The 20,485-nt window shown below is 38.6% G+C and overlaps 1 protein-coding gene across 2 annotated transcripts in view; it reads left to right on the plus strand.

Moving 5' to 3' along the window:
• The window catches only part of MYOM1 (myomesin 1), a 71,199-nt gene extending 51,583 nt beyond the window's left edge, over positions 1-19,616 (plus strand). Inside the window, exons 26-39 of one of the 2 annotated variants that reach the window (XM_061995230.1) lie at positions 61-205; positions 1,162-1,221; positions 1,479-1,546; positions 2,118-2,231; positions 2,885-2,972; positions 3,693-3,731; positions 3,817-3,922; positions 5,548-5,711; positions 7,092-7,128; positions 7,816-7,838; positions 9,360-9,415; positions 14,391-14,606; positions 18,062-18,182; positions 19,405-19,616. In XM_061995230.1, the coding sequence (XP_061851214.1) occupies positions 61-205; positions 1,162-1,221; positions 1,479-1,546; positions 2,118-2,231; positions 2,885-2,972; positions 3,693-3,731; positions 3,817-3,922; positions 5,548-5,711; positions 7,092-7,128; positions 7,816-7,838; positions 9,360-9,415; positions 14,391-14,606; positions 18,062-18,182; positions 19,405-19,616 (1,449 nt within the window). Of the gene's footprint in view, positions 1-60; positions 206-1,161; positions 1,222-1,478; positions 1,547-2,117; positions 2,232-2,884; positions 2,973-3,692; positions 3,732-3,816; positions 3,923-5,547; positions 5,712-7,091; positions 7,129-7,815; positions 7,839-9,359; positions 9,416-14,390; positions 14,835-18,061; positions 18,183-19,404 lie in introns of those variants that run through there. The other variant, XM_061995231.1, reaches the window with a different exon arrangement.
• Positions 19,617-20,485: the final 869 nt, after the last annotated feature.

A 20,485-nucleotide genomic window follows, 5' to 3' on the forward strand; every position in this document is an offset into this window, starting at 1 on the left:
TGACAAATATTTTATGACTCTTATATCCATTAATTGTTGCTTTACTTTCCATTCCTGAAGAAATATAAAATGAAAGTGGACCAGAAAACTGGCCTTGTTGAAATGATTATGGATAAACTTGAGGATAAGGATGAAGGGACTTACACTTTTCAACTGCAGGATGGAAAAGCAACTAATCAATCCAGCCTTGTCCTCATTGGTGATGGTAAGCTAATCTATATTACTCAGTAGGCTGAGTAATGTATCATAAAAAAATCATACTGACATTACCTCATTTGTCATCTTCACTTTCCACTGTTTTCAATACCATTAGATAGATGTTCCAGCGGTTTTTCATGTCACAGTGCCTCATATATGACAGGGCATGTGTGTGAACTGAAATTTTAAAGTACTGGGAAGAAGGGGAATTATTACAGAAATGTAAAACATTGCAGCTTGTCATGGTTTGCTTTTCTATGGGTGGAATGAATATTTCCCATGTAAGGCCCTTAAGAGCAACCTTCTAGTACCTGAAAGAGGCCTACAAGAAAGCTGGAGAGGGACTTTCTACAAGATCCTATTGTGACTGGACAAGGGGTAATAGCTTCAAACTGAAAGAGGGTAGATTTAGATATAAGGAAGAAATTCTTCACTGTGAGGATGGTGAGACATTAGAACAGGTTGCCCAGGGAGGCTGTAGATGCCCTGTCCCTGGAAGGGCTTAGGCCAGGTTGGATGAGGCTTTGAGCAACCTGGTCTCATGGAAGGTGTCCCTGTCTATGGCAAGGAAGTTGGAACTAGATGACCTTTAAGGTTCCTTCCAACCCAAACCACTCTATGGTTCTATGAAAAAGCCCATCCAGTGGGGAACAAAAAGCTACACCTTAGAGTCTGAGTGGCTTGATGACTCTGCTGGAGCAGAACGTAGCTGTATGGTTGGGGATTATGCTTCATTAGAAAAACCATGTTAAACTCCTCATGACTGCAAGCAGGTAGGAAAGTTGGGCTGGCTGTGATCAGCTTTTGACACTTTGAAATGTTCAGTGAAATCCTGACCCTATAGCAGGATTCTCATTGACCTCCAAGGGACAGAGTTGCACGTAACTGTTACAGTGACTTTCAGTACTGCACAAATGGCACATAATGATTAACCCTATATTTCTTGCTGCTTTTAATTCCTAGTATTCAAGAAGCTGCAGGATGAAGCAGATTTCCAGAGAAAAGAGTGGCACAGGAAACAAGGTGATAAAATGGGTGTTTATAAGAATCACATATGTGTTAGTCTGTTAAGAGTTTGTTTATATTTCTATATGTTAATTTGAAATAGATGGGTTTATTTTGTTATATGGTTGCTTACCTTCTGAAAGAGAAATAGGAAAAATAAAACCACATTAAAATATAATAGCATCCTTGTCAAGAAAAACACATTTGTCTCTGTTTTAGTATCATGAATACCATTGATCTTACCTTTACAAGTGTAATTCTGTAATTTTAAACAGGTCCTCATTTTGTGGATAAACTGGGATGGGAAGTTACCGATGACTGTAATGTGATGTTGAAATGTAAGGTAAGGGGCAAGGAAAATGCTGAGTACGGTGTTCAAAGCACTTTGACCTACCATTACTTAGATGGCGAAGGTGGGAAGGGACTAAAGACATGCCCTTTGCTTTTGCACTGCCAACTGCCTATTGGATAGTGACAGAGCCTTTGAAGGATAATCATGCTGGGGTGACTGCTCATCGTATGTAAGAAAATATCTTGGAAAATATCTTGAACTTTTTTCCTCAGGTCTGTCAGCCACTCCTCCAGGAAAATGCGCCTGAATAGGAATCAAGTCTCTGTAAATCTTGAGACTTTCTTATTTCTGGCCAGTTTATGTGTGTAGAAATTCCCTGGGCAGGATCCACAAGTTCCCTGGGCTCCTTTAAGCTGTCAGCAGTCTTTTTCTTTATTTTCTTTCCTACTGTTTTCCCTCTTGCATCCCTTATTTTAAAATGAAGGCCTGCCGTAACTCACCATGACCAGCTGTAAAGCTTGCTGTTCTTTTATGAAACACTTGAACAGGCTAACCCATGTGACACTAAGTTCCCTCACTCAAATGAAGAAAACAATTACAATGTGGTTTTCATCCATCTTAGGTGGCTAACATTAAGAAGGAAACACATATTGTATGGTACAAAGATGACAGGGAGATAATGGTAGATGAAGAACATGACTTTAAAGACGGTGTGTGTACTCTGCTGATATCAGAGGTGAGTGACTGTCGTTAGCCCTCAGCTGAAGTTAGTGTTATGAATTCAGATACAATCTGATATTTCAGCAGAACAATCAAAAAAAAGGAAGTGGGTTTTAAAAATGGAAAAAGTCATGCAGTGTCTGTGTTTCAGCAAAAGCAAGTCTTATCTACAACTGCTCGTTGAGATTTTCAGGAAATGATGACAGAAGAGATAAGAAGCTTGTCACTTCCTTTGCATGTCAGTTTAAAAACAGAATGAGACCACACTTACATTTCAAATGTCATTTGGAAAGCAAATTAACAAAATTTGTCACTCAGGGTTTCAGAGGACCACCCTCTGAATCACCAGGGAGGTCTGGTCCATACCCAGCCTTGCTATACGCTCAGAGGGGGGTGACCTGCATTCACGACTTCATCTCTTTGCTCTTAGTTCTTTGGCCAAGGATGAGAAGAAGTCTCACACTTGTGGGGCTGTACACCAGGACCCTCGGCCAAGGCCTGTTCCACCACCTCAGCCAGTTACAGAACACTGCAGGACACTGGGGCAGCCCCAGCCCTGAGCAGTGGGCATCTCCCTGGGGATGGGAAATCAGCTGAGTTCAGGAGTAAGGTCTAGATTTTTTCTGCGGTAGCTGTTCTGAAAACTGGTTTACTGTTACAATATTGCAGTTTTCTAAGAAAGATGCTGGCGTTTATGAAGTCATACTGAAGGACGACAGAGGAAAGGACACCAGTGAGCTAACGCTTAAGGACACAGGTCAGAGCCACCTTCTGTATGCTGTTAGCTGCACCAGCTGACAGCATCACTGCTCTCCTGCCAGTGAGGGCAGGGTAGTGCAGGAAACACGTGTCACCTTCCTGTGGCTTTATTTCTCCTGTATACAAGATAATCTCATTACAAAAACTGAGATTTTATCATTCAATTAATGTTTGAATATAGCTATTTGCATCGGGATTCTGTATCATTCTAGGAGAATATGATGACTAATGCTAAGAAAAATTATGACAATTTTCCTCAGGGGGCCATCAGCAATATAAGTCTAAAAGTACAGAATGAAATAATAGAACTAGATAAGTTTAAAAGATTTCACATTTTTAATATGTTTTACCATTCATTTATTTAGGGGCCTTTCCACTCATTGTGGAGAAACCCCCTATCCATTGGAAAGTATATCTGTACTTTGGCATTCCAAACAAATAGTGTCATCCACAGGGGAAAAAAAAAAAAAAAAAAGAAGAACCATTCTGTTCAGCTGCAGTAGTTTTTGTCAAGGCTGCAGTTAAATGAAGTCTGGAAATCACGGAACAACAGGCTGTATTTCTGTATTACTTAGATATCGAATATGCTTTATAAGATAGGCCCTATTTCTTTTTCAAACTTTCTGGGGAGAATATTTCAGAGCCAGTGCTTGTCCTATTATTGACTGTGCTTGAGCTGCAGACACAGAGTCTTAGTCTCTGGGTTTTATTTCCACAGCTTTTGCAGAGCTAATGAATGAAGTATGCAGAAGGATTGGTAAGCACTTAATTCTCTTTTCGAATGAATGACTCATTGTGACACTCAACGAATGGCTGCATAAAACCATGTGTTCCTCTTTCAGCTTTATCTGCAACAGACCTGAAAATCCAGAGCACAGCTGAGGGTATCAGACTGTACTCCTATGTTACTTATTATGTGGAAGATCTGAGAGTAGGTTGGGTGCACAAGTAAGTATGCAAAAGCTTTGCAGAAGTCAATGTAATTTTGTTTTTATAGACTCAGAAATTACCTGCCCATATGAGTGAGACGAGGCTCAGATTTATTCTCGTCTCTCTTGAGTCCTTCTCTTATATGTGTTAGTTTCAGTGAACTACATCCATGTGAAACCATCCTCCTGGATCTTTCCCTGCATCAGTGTTAAGGAGTACTGCAAATATAACCTGACGGACTGACAAGCTTTAAAAGAGGACAGCACCATGGGTTCAGAGATATCTAGCCTGAAGGTCTGCTTGTCTAGAAGCCACAATTCAAGAGAACTGGGACAAGCAGGAATGTCCTCTTAACACGTGCTTTCATGTTTAGGAGGCAAAGCAATTTCCAGCGTGTGCCTGGGGCAGTAAAATCCAGACAGCCCCTCCTTTGTGTGCTATGAACCTAACCAAAACAGACAGAAGAACTAAGATTTTTAAAAAGAGTTTGAATGTCCAGCTCCCCATAAAATTAATGGCAGTTGCATATCCAAATCCACAAGACAGCTTTGAATTCTCAGCCAGTACAAGCAGCATATGGTGGAAAACACAAAGAAGTAAACAACTTAGATCACTTTGAATCTATTATTACTATTTTTGCTGTTTCACTTCCTGTGGACCTGGTAGCAGTTAGTCTTTAGGGTGGAATCTGAATTACTGACTTCTCAATAAAACTCATGTAAATGAGGCACAGAATACTCAGGATGTGCTGTCGCAGGCTGTCTGTAATTATTGCCATTGATGCTAACCAGCAACTCTGTCAGAGACAGCAATTTGAGGTTTTCCTGGTTTTTGGCACCTGTTTTGACCTGGCATCACCAGGAGTTCTAAGTATTTCAAAACTATAAGTGAATATGAAGTATTGTGTGATTTTTTTTTTCCTCTCTCTCTTAAATTGCTCTCTCTGTCTCTCTTCTCTCTTTAAATTTTAGAAACTAGTTTCATCTTGAAGCACATTCAATTAATCCAGAAATAATATGTTCTTTGTCCCTCTAGTATGTTCATAGTTTAAAGATAACAGTTTGAAGATAAAAAGAGAATGAATAGCTTATTTGACAAATATCTTTTGCTTCACTCAGAGCAATTAACTGCTTAGCTAGAAGCTGAGAAATTGAAGATGTATTTATGTCAAGGTATACATACTTAAAAATGCCAAAGGATATCAGAAAACATTAGAAAACATTCCAACAGGGCAAGCATCATTTATGATAAAAGTACAGCTCTGTATAGATTTGCTTTGCCCAAGCAGAAATAAACATATGCTAAAAAGAGAACATGAACATTTGAAGATGCATGGATTGCCCTTCTGAGATTTGGCTTTTACATTTGTATAACTCTTCTATGGTTCTGGTCATAGACTAAGATGCATAACCTTTCTGCAAGCTCTGAGGAGAGCTAGACCTTGAATAGAGAAAGACTGTCATACCAATTCTGCGCAGCTGGCCCACAGCTTTAGCAAGAATTTGACTTTCAAAATACAGTGGCATACCATAGCCCCTTGGAAACCATTTAGTAACTGCAGATGTACTCTGTGACTTAACATGAGCAAATCCCTTTTCTACTCAAACAAAAACAAAAAGGTAACATTAATTTGTGTTTTTCAGCGACACACAGATTAAGTTTACAGACCGAGTGAAGACTGGTGTCACCGGGGAGCAGATCTGGTTGCAGATCAATGAGCCGACTCCACAGGACAAAGGCAAATACACAATGGAACTCTTTGATGGTAAAACAGGACACAAAAAGACAGTGGATCTTTCTGGACAAGGTAGGCAATTCCCTCTGCTAACATCATCTGTATGTGGGCATGAGGACACAAGGCAGGAGCATCTGTAACAGGATCTTGCTTACAGACTGACTTTTTGGGTTGTAGGATCTGTGCATGTACCCAGCAACCTGGCAGTGTTTGTGGGGACAATGCAATTTGGTTTTCCCAACTTGTGGTCTCAGGTCACAAATCACAAACAACTGTTTCCTATTCCAAATACCCACTTACAGTTTGCCTACTGAGACATCTGCCCAGTTCCTGAGCTATTTTACAAACTCCCTTGTGTTGCTGCATTGATTGGCATTTTTAAATACCATTTGTAGCACTGAATGCCTTCTGTATCTCTCCCAAGTCATATTTGGAGAAAGAAGTGAAGGACAAGTTTGTTCTTTTACTTTCCTACTGTATTTCTTTGATGGATATAATAGCTCTCCTTATTCTTCAGAGATGCCAAGGCCTTTCGTCAGCACAGTGAAGGACTGTTAGAGGAACAGTTAAAAGTATTTGGTTTGACTGTTGGAAGCTTTTACTCTGAGAGACCTCTCAGATCCTAGGGAACAGATGAACTCCTTCCAAACTGCAGAGTTTCCATTCCCAGCCATTCCCATTCCTAAAGCTTCACTTTGGGTCTGCAAGCTGTGTGTAAGGGCAATAACCTTATAATCATCTCCATGTTGCTCCTTCTGTACTCTATCCCGAATTTCTTTCCTTTCAAAGTGGAAGAGGTTGACCTCCTACATGACGGTAGCTTAGCCTGAATTTACAAAGGAGACTACAGGTTGCTGTTTGGTTTGTTCATAGCCATCAGTGTGATGTTTCAGAGTAGATGTGAAAAGCACTTGGAAAAAACAGATCTTTTCTATTCCATAAGTCAGTGGTCTCTGAAGTGGGGTGTGTGCAGGATGATCTGCTGAGGTGAAGGAAAGAAAATATGAGAACTTCGGCAGTTCATCTACAAAATTTATAAATTGAAGGTGCATGCTCAGAAACTTTTTAGACAGCAGTGTACGAGTAAACAAGTTTGGGAGACCAATATTATAAGCCATCATTTATGTGATGTATTGTTGTTTTCTTCCAACAATTATTGTGAAATTATTTCAGCCTGTTGCTCTCCTACTACTTCTTTGTCTTAAAGCTTGACTTTTAGAAGAAAAAAACGTGTGGTTATGTGTTCCTACATATATGTAATAGCTGCCACATTCATGATGGCCTCTGTTAGTAGAACCATTCAGCACTTTAGAGCTTATACAATACACATGCATCCATTCATTAACATTACTTTAATGTCCACATTTTCAATTTATTTCTACATTATAAATTTAAACTTATGATGATTTATCTCTGAACCTACCTTTAAAATCAACTTTTCTCTTTCCAAAGCATTTGATGAAGCCTTCGCTGAGTTCCAGAGATTAAAGTAAGTATTATAGAATCATAGAAGTATAGAATAGTAAGAGTTGGAAGGGACCTTTAGAGATCATCTAGTCCAACCCCTCTGCCAAGGCAGGTCTACCTAAACCAGGTCACACAGGAACGTGTCCAGGAAGGTGTTGAAGACCTCCAGAGAAGGAGACTCCACAACCCCTCTGGGCAGCCTGTGCCGCTGCTCCCTCACTCTCACAGTGAAATAGTTTTTTCTTATGTTTAAATGGAACTTTTTGTGTTCCAGCTTCATCCCATTACCCCTTGTCCTGTTGCTAGATACAATAGAAAAAAGGGATGTCCCAATCTACTGACACTCACCATTTAGATATTTGCAAATATTAATGAGTTCCCGCGAAGTCTCCTCTAATCCAGACTAAACAGCCTCAGTTACAGTAATGGCAGCCATAAAAAAATAACAGTGTTTTTTTGGTTTGTGCTGGAGCTAACTATATCCCATGAGACAAATCCTAGTCCTACAGAAGCCTGTAGGAGTTTTTGCATGTGACTTTGGTGTAACTCTTATATAACAGTTAGGTAACAAAAAAAGGCAGTATTGCCAAATATGAGAGAGATTTTTCTTAATGGATTATAGGCAGTTAAAAAGATAAGCTATTTTTTCAATCACTCTAAGTAAATCTTTATTGAAATTGGACTTTCTTTTTGTTTCTTTCAACTCCAGGCAAGCTGCGATTGCAGAGAAAAGTAAGTAGGCCTTCTTTGACAATGGTTGCAATAAAACTGCTTATGAAGGTTTTCCTCTACAGGAAGGTTATGTGTTGGGAAAATGAAAGCATGTATACATGTATATGTGCATGTGCTCATCCTAAAACAAATTTGTCCTAACACCAAGGAGAAGCAAGTAGAGTGAACTTTTAGTGATTTAACATTGGTGCACATTGCAGCTAATCACATTAGGGTTATGGGTTACGTTGATTTTTCCCGTCTAAGCTCCTGATCTCACTACCAGTTAGCCTTCCTTAAAAATTACCATTATTGCTCAGATCTCTCATGCTTATTCTCTGCACAAAAGTCACTTTGTTTTCAAAGATGGAGGAAATCACTTGGCTAGTTTTGAACTGTCTAAAATGTCATACAACGCTGCATTACATACAGAAGCGGATAAGAAAGAAACAGCAGCTTTTAGATTGCTTGAAGATAGACTCATCAACCTCCTCATATTTTTGCCCGTGTGTCAATGCCAACATGGCAAATAAAACAAAAGTATGTATTAAGGAATACGTCATTACACTTCAACTTGAATTATTATGCTCAATGTTCTTCCTATTTAGAGAAAAATCCATGGAAAAAATGTAACATGTCAAAAAGTTCTCCCACTGTAGATGAGTTTCAGACCTATGGAAAAATGAGGACAGAACTGGCATTTGAAAAATTATTGGAGAAAAACGTGTAGAGAGATCTGAACTGACTCCAAATTGAGCAGGGCTTGGATATGCACAGTAATCCCTACATGTCCTAGCTGAGACAGCATGAAGGGATTGGTAATAACCCTGCTCTGGGCATTTGATTTCTAACCCTGCATCATTCATAAGGGGCTGGCATGTTAATTGAAATAACACAGTCCTGTTCCTGGCCTCATAAGGTTATTATCTTGGCGCTCCAGAGCACATCTTTTACAGAATATATTAGAGGGGAACATTCCGTATAGTCACTTCCTTCTTCTGCCAGGCTCCACACCAAGATATATAACAAACAAAATCCATATTCTAGAATAAGCATGCCAAAGCCTGCATGTGATCTGCTGTTTGTATTTGTGTCAGATTCCTATGGGACTCTGAGCTTAAAACTAGACCAGGTATCAGTCTGTATTTAGATTAAAATCTAATATTTACCACTTCATTAGGTGGGAAAATAATTTCCATTTGGAAACACAATCTTTGTAGTTTACAACATTAAGATTTACAGCACCAGATCTCAAAAATGCAGATTTTGTTTTGTGCACTCAGAAGTAACACTGAATTGATAGCAAAATCTGCAGGACATAGCACATGTGATTGACACTAGCTATTAACACATATTTTGCTGTGAATGTAACGTTTTTCAAAGTCCAAATGGTGTGCTAAGAATGCCGAATATTTTTCTGCCAGCATGGATATTGGACACAAGTTGTACATAAATAAGATAAAAAGAGAGAACTAGACAGGGAACAGAATCTGAGACACAGTTGATTTTGAGACTCTAAAGAAAATTGCACTTTATTTCCAGACCGTGCACGGGTACTTGGAGGTTTGCCCGATGTTGTCACCATCCAGGAGGGCAAGGTACAGTAAACTGAAGCCTTACACAAGAGCCCAGCACCTTGAATGGCTTTCAATGATGGCAAAATAGTTACTTTTTTTAAAAAAAGATGCAGTCTTCAAAATCTGCCACATTATTTATTCATCTCCTGTCTTCTGTACATAATTCAACAGTCTTGCACAGATGGGTTTATGTATTCAGGGCAGTGCTTTTTCTTAAACATTAGATAAAAGTGAGATGACAATACGAATTGAGACTAAAACTCCTTATATAACCAGCACTTCAAAAATTCATGCACAGGTTTCACAGTTACTTTTTTTTTTTGTAACCGGGTATCAGGGGAGTTTAATTCCTTTTTTACAAGAGAGCTCATCATTCTACGTCTTTTGCAGTTTATTTCCTTGCACTGTGGCAGACAGTCACACCTGTCAAGGCTGGCTTTTAAGTGGTGTAAAAGTAGTAAACCATAACAATTCAATTCTTGTCCAGACAAAAGGGAAAGTTTTCTCTGTTCCATTAGAGTAAATGAGAAGGATGTCAAAAGAAGTCACTGGGGTTACACTGGATTATATTAACAGAGTTTAGCTTAAAGATTACTGTAAGGCACCTCCAGAAGAACACTGCTACATTGATGCTTCAGCATGGAACAGGTGACCCAGAAAATGAGCTCTCTTGCAACCTTTTGCCAGCACACTGCATTTACAAGTCACTGCTTAATAGACCTGAGACCAAGAAGTGCCTGCTCTTCCTTTCCTATTGGTCTGCCACTAGCTAGTTCCTCTTTACAGCGTATGCAAATGTTGAAATAGGGCACGTGAATGTCACTGGAAACCTGTAATGTGACAACTACAGTAAGACAGCTTCCTGATATTTCTGGCTTTATCTGGCAGTAGGTCAGCTGGGTTAAAAGTATTTGATTATAAGCTGAGCAAAAGTGATAAGAATCTAAAATCATCATCTGAATCGCTTAACAATGTGAGATATAGCAGAGCCAACAGATTGCAGACTGCAGCGGTTCTGGGAAAAGCAAGTACGTTGGCATTATGAAATATTATTTGACTAAACCTTTCATTAAAGGATTTAGCAGTTTGGAAAATGCTGTACAAGTAAGAAGCACTCCTATGAGCACTGTAACTGTAGGTAGAAGACGCAAATAAACAGAATTCACAGATTCTCAGCTAATAGTGCTTGTGCTTGGAAATTAGATTCTCATACTGCTTTGGCAGGGGATAAATTTTGCTGGTTATTACCAGTTTTAAGCTTTTTGCAAAAGAGAGTTGATATGAAGTTGAGTATGAGTTCACTAAAGCAAAACATGTTATGTTTATAAGAAGGGAGTGTGTGAAAAATGAATTGCAAAATCGTACTCAGACACACGTTGTCCTTGATGGCAACAGCACTTGTGATGTTTGAATAAGTGACTGAAAAACTCCCAGAACTTGAGACAAATATCCTTCACCTTATGTTTCTGGATTCAGTAGATGATTGTTTTGAGAAACTGAGTAGGACAGAGAATGATCAAGGAAATAATGCCTGTTTGGGTGGTGTTGGCTCATTTGCCTGTTATTTGCATATAAGCTGAAGGGAGGGGAATGCAGCCCTCTGTTGTGTAATTCATGCAAATTGCACAATCATCAAGGATTCTGAAAAACAGTAAATGAGGTAGCAGAGGACCGGCAACTGCAAGCTTTGATTCTGAATACCAGTGCAGCCATAACTATAGAGTTATAGGAACAGATTGGTATCCCTAGACTGAACTTCCAAGCATATGCATAACTCAAACTTAAACTTCACACTGTGACTGTGATGCTACTTATTAGTTTTTCACATATGAGCTGAAGGATATGTGTGAGAACAAACGAACCACTGTTTACCCAGCGTTAATCAAACAGCATTCCAGACAGCCTAAAAGGCTTCCACTGATAGACATAAATGCTCTTCAGCAATGTGATATAATTGGAAAAGGCTAAGTGTTAGGGAGGAATTTGTCCTGACAGAGTACTAACATAAATTTTGTGTATAGCTGGCAAAACTAATGTAAGGGGTTGTTGTTAATGAAGGCCTGTAAGTAATTAAGGGGGTTTTATTTTTAAAAGGAGAGGCTTAGGATTCTGACAGACAGGCAATTTCAGACCTAGAAGTAACGTTACATCTTTCTCCCCACCAACTCCCCATTGTACCATTCTGCCAGGCCTAGGTGCCCTCACAAAGTAGGCTGGAAAAAGGAAACAGGTTCTTCTGATTGAGCTGCTTCAATTCACTCACTGCCATCTTATCCCAAACCACCCATGGATGTGAGTTTGTGACAATATGCAAGAGAAATGGCAATACTTGGAATCCAATGACTTGTTTCCTTCTGCCTTACCCTTCTCATGATAATCTACAGTGAAAGGCAGAAAAACTAGTGAGAGGCACAAAGGGTCTGGACTTGCAGCTGCAAATTCCTCCAAGTGCACGTGCCTCAATGCTCCAAACTTGTTATGAGAGCTTCCATATGAAGCTCTGAAATATTGAGATCCATCTCAAAGATGTGAAGCTTACTTTTCGAGTGTTTTCCAGATAGATAAGACTTCGTGATAAATTTCATTCACTAACCTCCTCCACCACCTCCCTGCTCCAGACAGTCATTGGAGCCAGACAACTACTGGAAAAAGGGGATTATCTTGAAAGAGAAATGTGCCTTTCCCCCAGGGATACAGAACACACTTTTTTTACCAGGATAAGGATTTCAGGTTGAATACAGCACTATAATCAGGGATTTCAGTGAGTAATAAAGATACACATGAGCAAAGACAATGTCCTATCCAAAGACCAGACGTGTGAAACAGGTGCAGTCACAGTGGGCATTAATTTACAGACCTTACAGAAAGCCAATTATCTTCCCTTTACATAGTGAACGATAAGATACATCTCTGCATATTAGTAGCTAGAAAATAAATAATAGGAGTTGGGAACATCAAGATGGACACCAATGTCAAACAGGAGCTAGTGATAGAAGGTTGAGCAAAAGGCAGCTATTTTAAGGAATTATTTAGAAGAAGAAAAGGGTCATTGCTGTTGCTTGAATCTCTTTTAATTAAGGAGTATTGACAAGATTTCAAATACCCAAGGTTTGAATGATGCCACTAATAGAACTGTCTGGACACGGACATCAGTGCATTATCAGCTTGGAGTGGCATCTCAGGCCACCCAGTAGGAATCTTTTGCTTGCTAGAGAATTAGAAGACAATAAAGAAGCATGAAGTATGCCTGTCTGAGGTCAAGGACATGTTTGTATCAAGAGTGAGAAGGAAGAGAGGGAAATGTAAAACCTCTTGTTTCCCTTGTTTTTCAAAAAGATGGATTGATATGGCAATCAAAACCACATTTGCATTCACACCAGTGGGCTATGAGAGAAGGCGGTCAACAGCCTCATACAGTCACCAGATGTAGGTGCTGCAGGAAATCATATAGAGGCCATTTCCACCATGCCGTAATCACCTCTCACATGGAGTCTGCCTTTCCTTCAGTACCAAGAATTATATGTTGTTGATGAAGGAAAGACTTCTCCCTCCCTTTTGTCGTCATTTTGGTTCTTAGAGCATGTGAGAGGTAATTGACTTCTATTTTGTTCTTAAAGGTACAAAAATCTTTCAGTTTTACAGAGGTACTCATAATTTCTGTCTGCTCATTTCAACAGCCTTCTGGGTGTCTCTTTTCTGCCCCATCTTTCACCATCACACTACCAACTAAGAAGCAGAGATGAAGGGAAAGTAGCCTGTTAAACAGATTTCTCACAATAGATTTTTATGACAGCCTATAGGGACAACACTGTGAGTGCTCTTTAGTTGTCTCCATATTTGATGTATTTTTATCAAGAACCTTTAAAAAAATAAACTTGATGCCAGTCAAGTGGAAACTTGTTCATTCATTATGTAGTCCTTTCCTAAAGAATTGCTGAAGACCATTTTCCCTGCAGTAAAGATTCTTCAATTTCCACCTGAGAAAAAGTTAGATTCTTCTTTGAATAACATTTTAAATTCAAAGTACTATTTAATATTCAGATATAAATGAGTTCCTTCTTAAATTAAGGTTCAGAGAAAGGCCTATGTGCCACCAAAGTCTCTTTTGAACTTTTTTCACATTTCACTCTCTTTGTGATGCTCACTTTTGCAAACTTTTGAGAAGATTCCCATGGCAGTGTAACCAGAGGAGGGGATCTTTTATATGTCCTGGTATCTCCCAAACATTAATTTCTCAGCTGCCAATAGAAAAGGTCAGCTGAACTTTGTGTGCACAATAGACTCACCAGTCTACAGAAAGCATCCAGCTGCTAGTCATCTCTCCAAAAACTGTCTGACAATTTAGAAACTTCCATCTGATGGGACTGAATTCAGCCCTTAGGGACATTACTAACATAAAAGGGAAATATTTATATAAACACCAAAGAAAGTGTAAAGCCTGTACTGATTTCAGTTAAAAACAGTTATACAGGAGTGTGTAAAACAACTCAAGTCTGTTGGAAGAGTTGTCAGGGCCTAGTTTAAAAAAGACTCTAACTTAAACAAATATTCCAGGGACACTTCCTTATTAGCTATTTAAAAAGGCAGGCACATTTTGTTTCCTTCTGGGGTAAATATATAGTGAGCTTAATGTGGACAAATCCATTTGACAGTTCCTCAAATTTTCATTTCAGGTCTAACACACAAATGCAGATACTACCCAATTTTATATTAAAAAATATGCAGGGAGAAAGCTCTATTAATAATTATGAGAGTAGAGAAGACCATTCATAAAATATTTAAAAGTTTTAATGGATCCTTTGCATTAACTGAGTTCCTCCTTTTCCTTTATGATACAGAAGACTCTGACAAAAAGTATCGATTACCGATGATGATATGACTCTATTTACTAAAAGCAGGAAGCTAAATGGGGAGATGGAATATTTGGAGAGTCAGGCATCAAAAAACACAGCAAATATTTACTGACACTTCTAATCCTTTTGTATTTTTTCTGTAGGCACTTAATCTTTCTTGCACTGTCTGGGGAGATCCTACCCCAGAGGTCTCATGGCTGAAGAATGAAAAATCATTTGTATCGGATGCTAATTGCACCCTGAAATTTGAATCTGGGAAGAATGTCAGCTTTACCATTTCTAACGTGTCCACACTCGACTCTGGGAAATACAGCATTGTGGTGAAGAACAAGTATGGCACAGAGACCAGCGACGTCACTGTAAGTGTGTTCATACCTGAGGAAGAAACACATTCTGAGGAAGAGAAAAAGAAAGAAGATAAGAAAAGTAAAGCATGAATTTAAGACTAGGAAACAGAAGGGAGGGAAATTTTGGCTGATAGGCTGATATAATCTCTGTGTGTAAATGGCCTTCTGCTTTAGCAGGCAGCCTCAGATTTTTCCATTCACTTCACTTTTGCTTCTAATACACCTAATTGCAGCAGGGAAAAAAGGGCCTTTTCTAAATATTTTCGTACTGCTGACTTCACAGAACCTAGTTATAGCATCTTCAGCTGGCCCAAATGCGTGCTGGCTTTAAACACAGATCTGCCATTTGACCCTTTTCCTGGAGTATTTCATCCTACAACAAAAATGGAAAGAGTGAAGAATCTTTTCAGTGGAGACAACTGATGAGGTAGATGGAAAGATGAAAAACAATCGAGGCATTTTTGAGCAGCAGGTTACAATTGTTCCAACTTTGATAAAGTAACGTAATTGGAATGTGTTATGAGAATTAAATAGTGGATAAATTAGTGCTGGGTTTTGTCCACATTAAGGCTCCTTTGTATTGCTGTGTTGATTTAGAGAGGCCTTAACATGGGTGTCATTTACATCCATCAATATTGTTTAATCTGCCCAATTGGGGTAAAAATACTGTATGAAAACCAAAAATTAGGCTTGGGTGGCCAGAATACTAATATGTGTGTGTGTGTGTGTCTCCAAAAATGTATGAACTCTCCTCTATGTTCACAAATAAACCGAATTCACTTTGTTCCTTCCATCACAAGCTTGTTTTACTGTCTCTTGTTTTACTAGTCACTTCTCTGGTAGTTATGCACAGTATCTTAGTGTCTTAATGCTTTCACCACGGTAATTACCTCTAGTTTCCCTTTAGATACCCATTAATCTTCACTTCAGTGTTCGTGACAAAACCCACAATGGCACCTCTTCACACCTTTCTGTCCAGACTTTCACTGCTTCACATCTCTACTCAACAAGGTAATTTTGCAAATTCAGGCACATGCAATTCAATGGACCTGCTCATGAATTTTGATTTAAGGGTGTAAGGTACTTTGTAAGATGGAGACCTCAGTTGATTTCAACAAAACTTAACACTGGAGATCAGAAATAACATATTTTGTCAAGATCTCAAGATCAGCTACAAAAAGACGCTGCACTGGAACATCAAAAAAAAAAATGGTTGTGGGGTTTTTTTCCAGATAAAAATCGTGTGTCCAGATCTTTCAACACACTTACAAAGAAGAAAAACTCCATGTCAGCTATTTTACAATGCCAGTGATTAATATTAGCTGAGGAAGAGCAACAGAATGTACATATATATCCATCCTGCTGGACAAATATATATATGATATATACATGTGACATATATATCATATATATAATATATAACATATATAGCATATATATAGATATATAATCAGAAGCCGTTATTAGCCAAATTACTAATTAGGAGAGCAATGTGGCATATAATAACTCTTTTAAATACTTTTCTTAAAACTGCACAATTCTTCACATCAAAATCTACTAACCTACTAATCTACATTTTTCAGAGTAAGCATGATGTGTGTGCACCTTTCGCAGAGTTTCTCTTGTCATTTTTAGCTTCTGTGACTGCAGAAACAGTGCTGTTTCCCAGGCACTCATCTTGCTGCAGTGTTGGCATTTATGTGAACATGCCACTATTAAGTGCTGTACAGTTAATGCTCACTTAAACCCTTACCATCAGAGGTTTAGTGTCAGATGATATTAAAGGTAAAGTGGAAGCATGAGGGAATTCATACTGACTTAGGTAACGATAGATCCAACACAGTTATCAATGGTGAATGTGGTGATTTTTACAGTTTTTAATGAAGAAGGGTCTTGATTCCGTTTCTATAAAAGGCTAATGATTATGGTCTTACTCATTAAAAAAATAATCTAGATTTAGATCACATTTATGACTTACCAAGCCATGTTAGCATGTGTTTAACTTTATGCATGAATGTGCCGTGCAGGAACCACCAATTTCAAGGAACGCTGTTAAGTTCATCTGATATAAAGGTTTTTTTCTTCCAGAATAGATTTCACATCACTGGCATTTTTAACATTAAATTATGTGAAACTAATGTGCTTTCAGCATTTCATATAAACAGTGTATGTGTTCACATGCACTTAGGAATCTTATCTCCTAACATAGTCAAAACTCAATTATCAAATGACGACATTATTGCGATTTTAAGGCTTAAGTGTGTAATTATATACATTAATGAATCAATATCTGCTATAAAAAAGTTCAAACTATTTGGTCACAAGAGCTGCTTAGGAGACAGTAAAACAGCTTAATTTTTTAATTTGAAAATATAATCATGAGATTACTTGTAATTTGAGATACAGCAAGCTTTCTGAGTTTGAAGAACTAACGCAAAATTAATTAATTGATTATTTTGCTTAGTATGACGTGAAGCCAGTTCAAGGTTGACAAGCAGGTCCTTCCATCTAGGTCCCAAGACACAGACCTTAAAAGCACTCTTCCATCCTCTAGAGTGCAAAAAAGAATATGACTTGCTCTTTGCAATACCTGATGTGTATTACTTGACATTAGTATATTTGAATAATGATTGCATTTTGGCAAGCAGTTTATTTCTACTGCTTTAAAAAATCTATCCTTCTGCCTCCCACCTTTTGGCAGAACTGTGAGGAAATAAAAGTGGGCCATCTCCTTGAGAACAGGCTGGGTTCTACTTCTCTTTATAGAATGATGGAATCATTTCCTTTAAGACCTTCAAGATCAAGTCCAACCACTAACCTCACACTGCCAAGCCTGCCACTAAACCATGTCCCTAAACGCAACATCTGCGTGGCTTTTAAACGTCCCCAGAGATGTTGACTCCACCACCTCTCTGGGCAGTGTTTAACAACTCTTTCAGTGAAGAAGTTTTCCCTAATCTCCAATCTAAACCTCCCCTAGTGCAACTTGAGTCCATTGCCTCATGTCCTATCACTCATTATTTGGGGGAAGAGACTGACCCCCACCTTATTACAGCCTCCTTTCAGGCAGTTGTACAGAGTGATCACGTCTTCCCTCAGCCTCCTTTTCTCCAGGTTAAACAACCCTGGTTACCTCAGCTGCTGCTCATAAGGCTTGTTCTCCAGACCCTTCTCCATTTCTGTTGCTTGTCTCTGGACACACTCCAGTACCTCAATGTCCTTGTAGTGAGGGGTCCAGAAGTGGACACAGTATTCGAGGTGTGGCCTCATCAGTGCTGAGTACAAGGGGCATAATCACTTCCCTGGTTCTGCTGGTGACACTATTTCTGAAGATGTCCCTGAAGATTAGAGTAACAGCTGCTTCTAAACATATTGCTGTCAGGGATTCAGTTATGGCAGCTTCAGACTGAAGTTGTGATGCATCCACATTTCTTGCTTGTGCACTTTTTGTTCTTGCTTTGCTTCAGGTGATTGTGATTTCTGTGTCAGGACAGACTGACACAGCCCAAGGACACGATCAAAATAATATAACTGTATCTAAAAAGAAAAAACCAACAGCAGGCAAACGGAAAGAAGGGGAAAAGAAAGGTAAGAGCACTTTCACCTTTATGGTCTTCTACTCCAATGAAAAAGAAATGGTTAAACATTACGCAGGTAATAGTCTGTGCCAATCAATATTTCTCAGGTCTCAATCAAGTTTACAATATATAGGCTCTTAATCAACAACAAATGCAAAGTATTATTTGGCAGGTTAACCTTCAGGGAAAGAGATTTAAATCAACAATTTTAAATCACCTTTCCACGCAGCTGTGAGCTCTCACCTTGGGTTGGCTGGCTGATACATTTTTAAAGACATAATAAACACTTTCAAATTTCTGAATGCAGAGGAAACATCTCCTAAGCATGTATATAGATACACATGGTGTTATTTTCCAAAATGAGACTCATTTCAGCAGCTTGACGTTTGACACAAAATAAAGGCCTTGATAATTAAAGGCCACTAAATGCCAAAGTGTTTTAGAAAACCCTGATTGTATAGCCACTACTTGAGATTCATCAATGATTCTCTTTTAGTTTTATGTCCATATTGAATGGTAAAGTTGGAATTGTAAGTGACCTTTTTTTTCACCAATTTAGAAAAAGAGTGGAAATGAAAATGCCTCCTGGTGATTCAACATTCCTGTATATTACAGATTTTTACTGTTCTTTTTGACTCTTCCTATGTAATTGCTACTTGGACATTGATTTATTCCTCACAATTACAATTCCTCCATGTAAAGCATTTTAGCTCCAAATAAGGCTTAAATTCCAACATTATTAGAACATCTGTTTTACATATTTTTGCCTAAGTATTTTTCTTTGTATATCAAGTGTATACATGTTGTATCACTGCTGACAGAACATTTTATACTCTCATTCTTCTCCTCTTTCTTCTTCTAAGGCAAGAACAAATATTTAACTGCATTTGTTTTCTCTCTTGTCTTACTGGTATGGGTGACCTAGACATTTCTGAGCTGTCCTGTAAATGAGATGACTTATGTGGGAAATTATTATTTACATCTGTAAATGTTTGGCAGGTTGTGCACCTTAAACTTTTTAATTAGAGACCATAAAGACTCAGGCTTACTTTTGACTCTGTAAAAAGCAGTAACACTATTTGTGATACAGAACCTCTTTATAGGAGGTATGGGAAGATGGAAACAACATCACAAGGTTGTAAGTAATGTGAAAGCAAAATCTTATTCTATATACCTCTGTGTTGCTGAGAAGAGTAAATATAAGAGAAAATTTATTACTTTTCTTAAATCAGATTTTATTAAGCCACACATAGAAGAAACAGTTGCTACAGAAGAGACACCTCCTCCACATGAAATTCCCCCTGTGGCAACAGAAAAGGATGAAAAAGGCAACCAGCGAGCAGTGAAGAAGACTAATGGAAAGGCAGCAACAGCAGAAATGGTTCCTCAGCCCATAGAAAGCTTGGATAGGCAGGGAAAGAAACCACTGGAAAAAAAGCCTTGAGTAAACCTTGCTGTTCTCAGATGAAGAATGTGATCTTGTTATGATCTGGATAACAAGTTCCAGCTGAGATTTCACGGGCAGTAGACTAGCCACACAAAACACAAAAGCCTATTACTGGGTTTTTTTATAACATTTGTAATACTTCACAACTTTAAATGCATCATTGATGGGCACTTACATCTCAGTACCATATTAGCTGCACTGTTAGTAAGAACAGTGATTTTAGTGATTTCATTACTAAAAAATGTCCATGATAAACAGAGGTTATTAATGCAAATCCTGTTCAGTGCTGATGTATTTACTACTCTGTAAAAGAACACTGCTATTAGTTATGTGGCTGTGTTAAATGATATTTGTAGGCCACCACACCTTCAGGCAGACACTTGAGGCGCACATACTTTTCTCAAGGAAACCATACACACAGTCCTCTCGATGCAATGTGTGCTGCTCTTTTCACCATGACCGATTTGGCCATAGGGTAGGATTTCCAGAAACAGAACCATCTCCTATGGATGTAGAGGTTTTCTTTCATGTAAATCTGTTTCCTTAGGTGGATCAGGATGACACCTGGCCATTTCTTATCACTGAGACTCACATGACTGCTTTCCAGTTCTCTCCACTTTATTAATTCCCTCCTGGCCTTGGTAAGGTACTATGGATATAGCACTAGCTGATACAATGTTAGCTGCCCCACATGGTAATTTCTCTCTACTCTTTTTGTTACAGCAATCATATTTCTGCTCCCAAAACCTGCTAAAGCCACTGTCCTACTTCCCCTCAGTAACTCAGCCCAACACTTCCCCTTCTCCTCACTAGGATCTGACCCACTAGTTTCTTATAATATAGAAAGCGTAGCTTCATGATCCATG

Source organism: Colius striatus, chromosome 4 (assembly GCF_028858725.1).
Source record: "Colius striatus isolate bColStr4 chromosome 4, bColStr4.1.hap1, whole genome shotgun sequence".
NCBI classification, from domain to species: domain Eukaryota; kingdom Metazoa; phylum Chordata; class Aves; order Coliiformes; family Coliidae; genus Colius; species Colius striatus.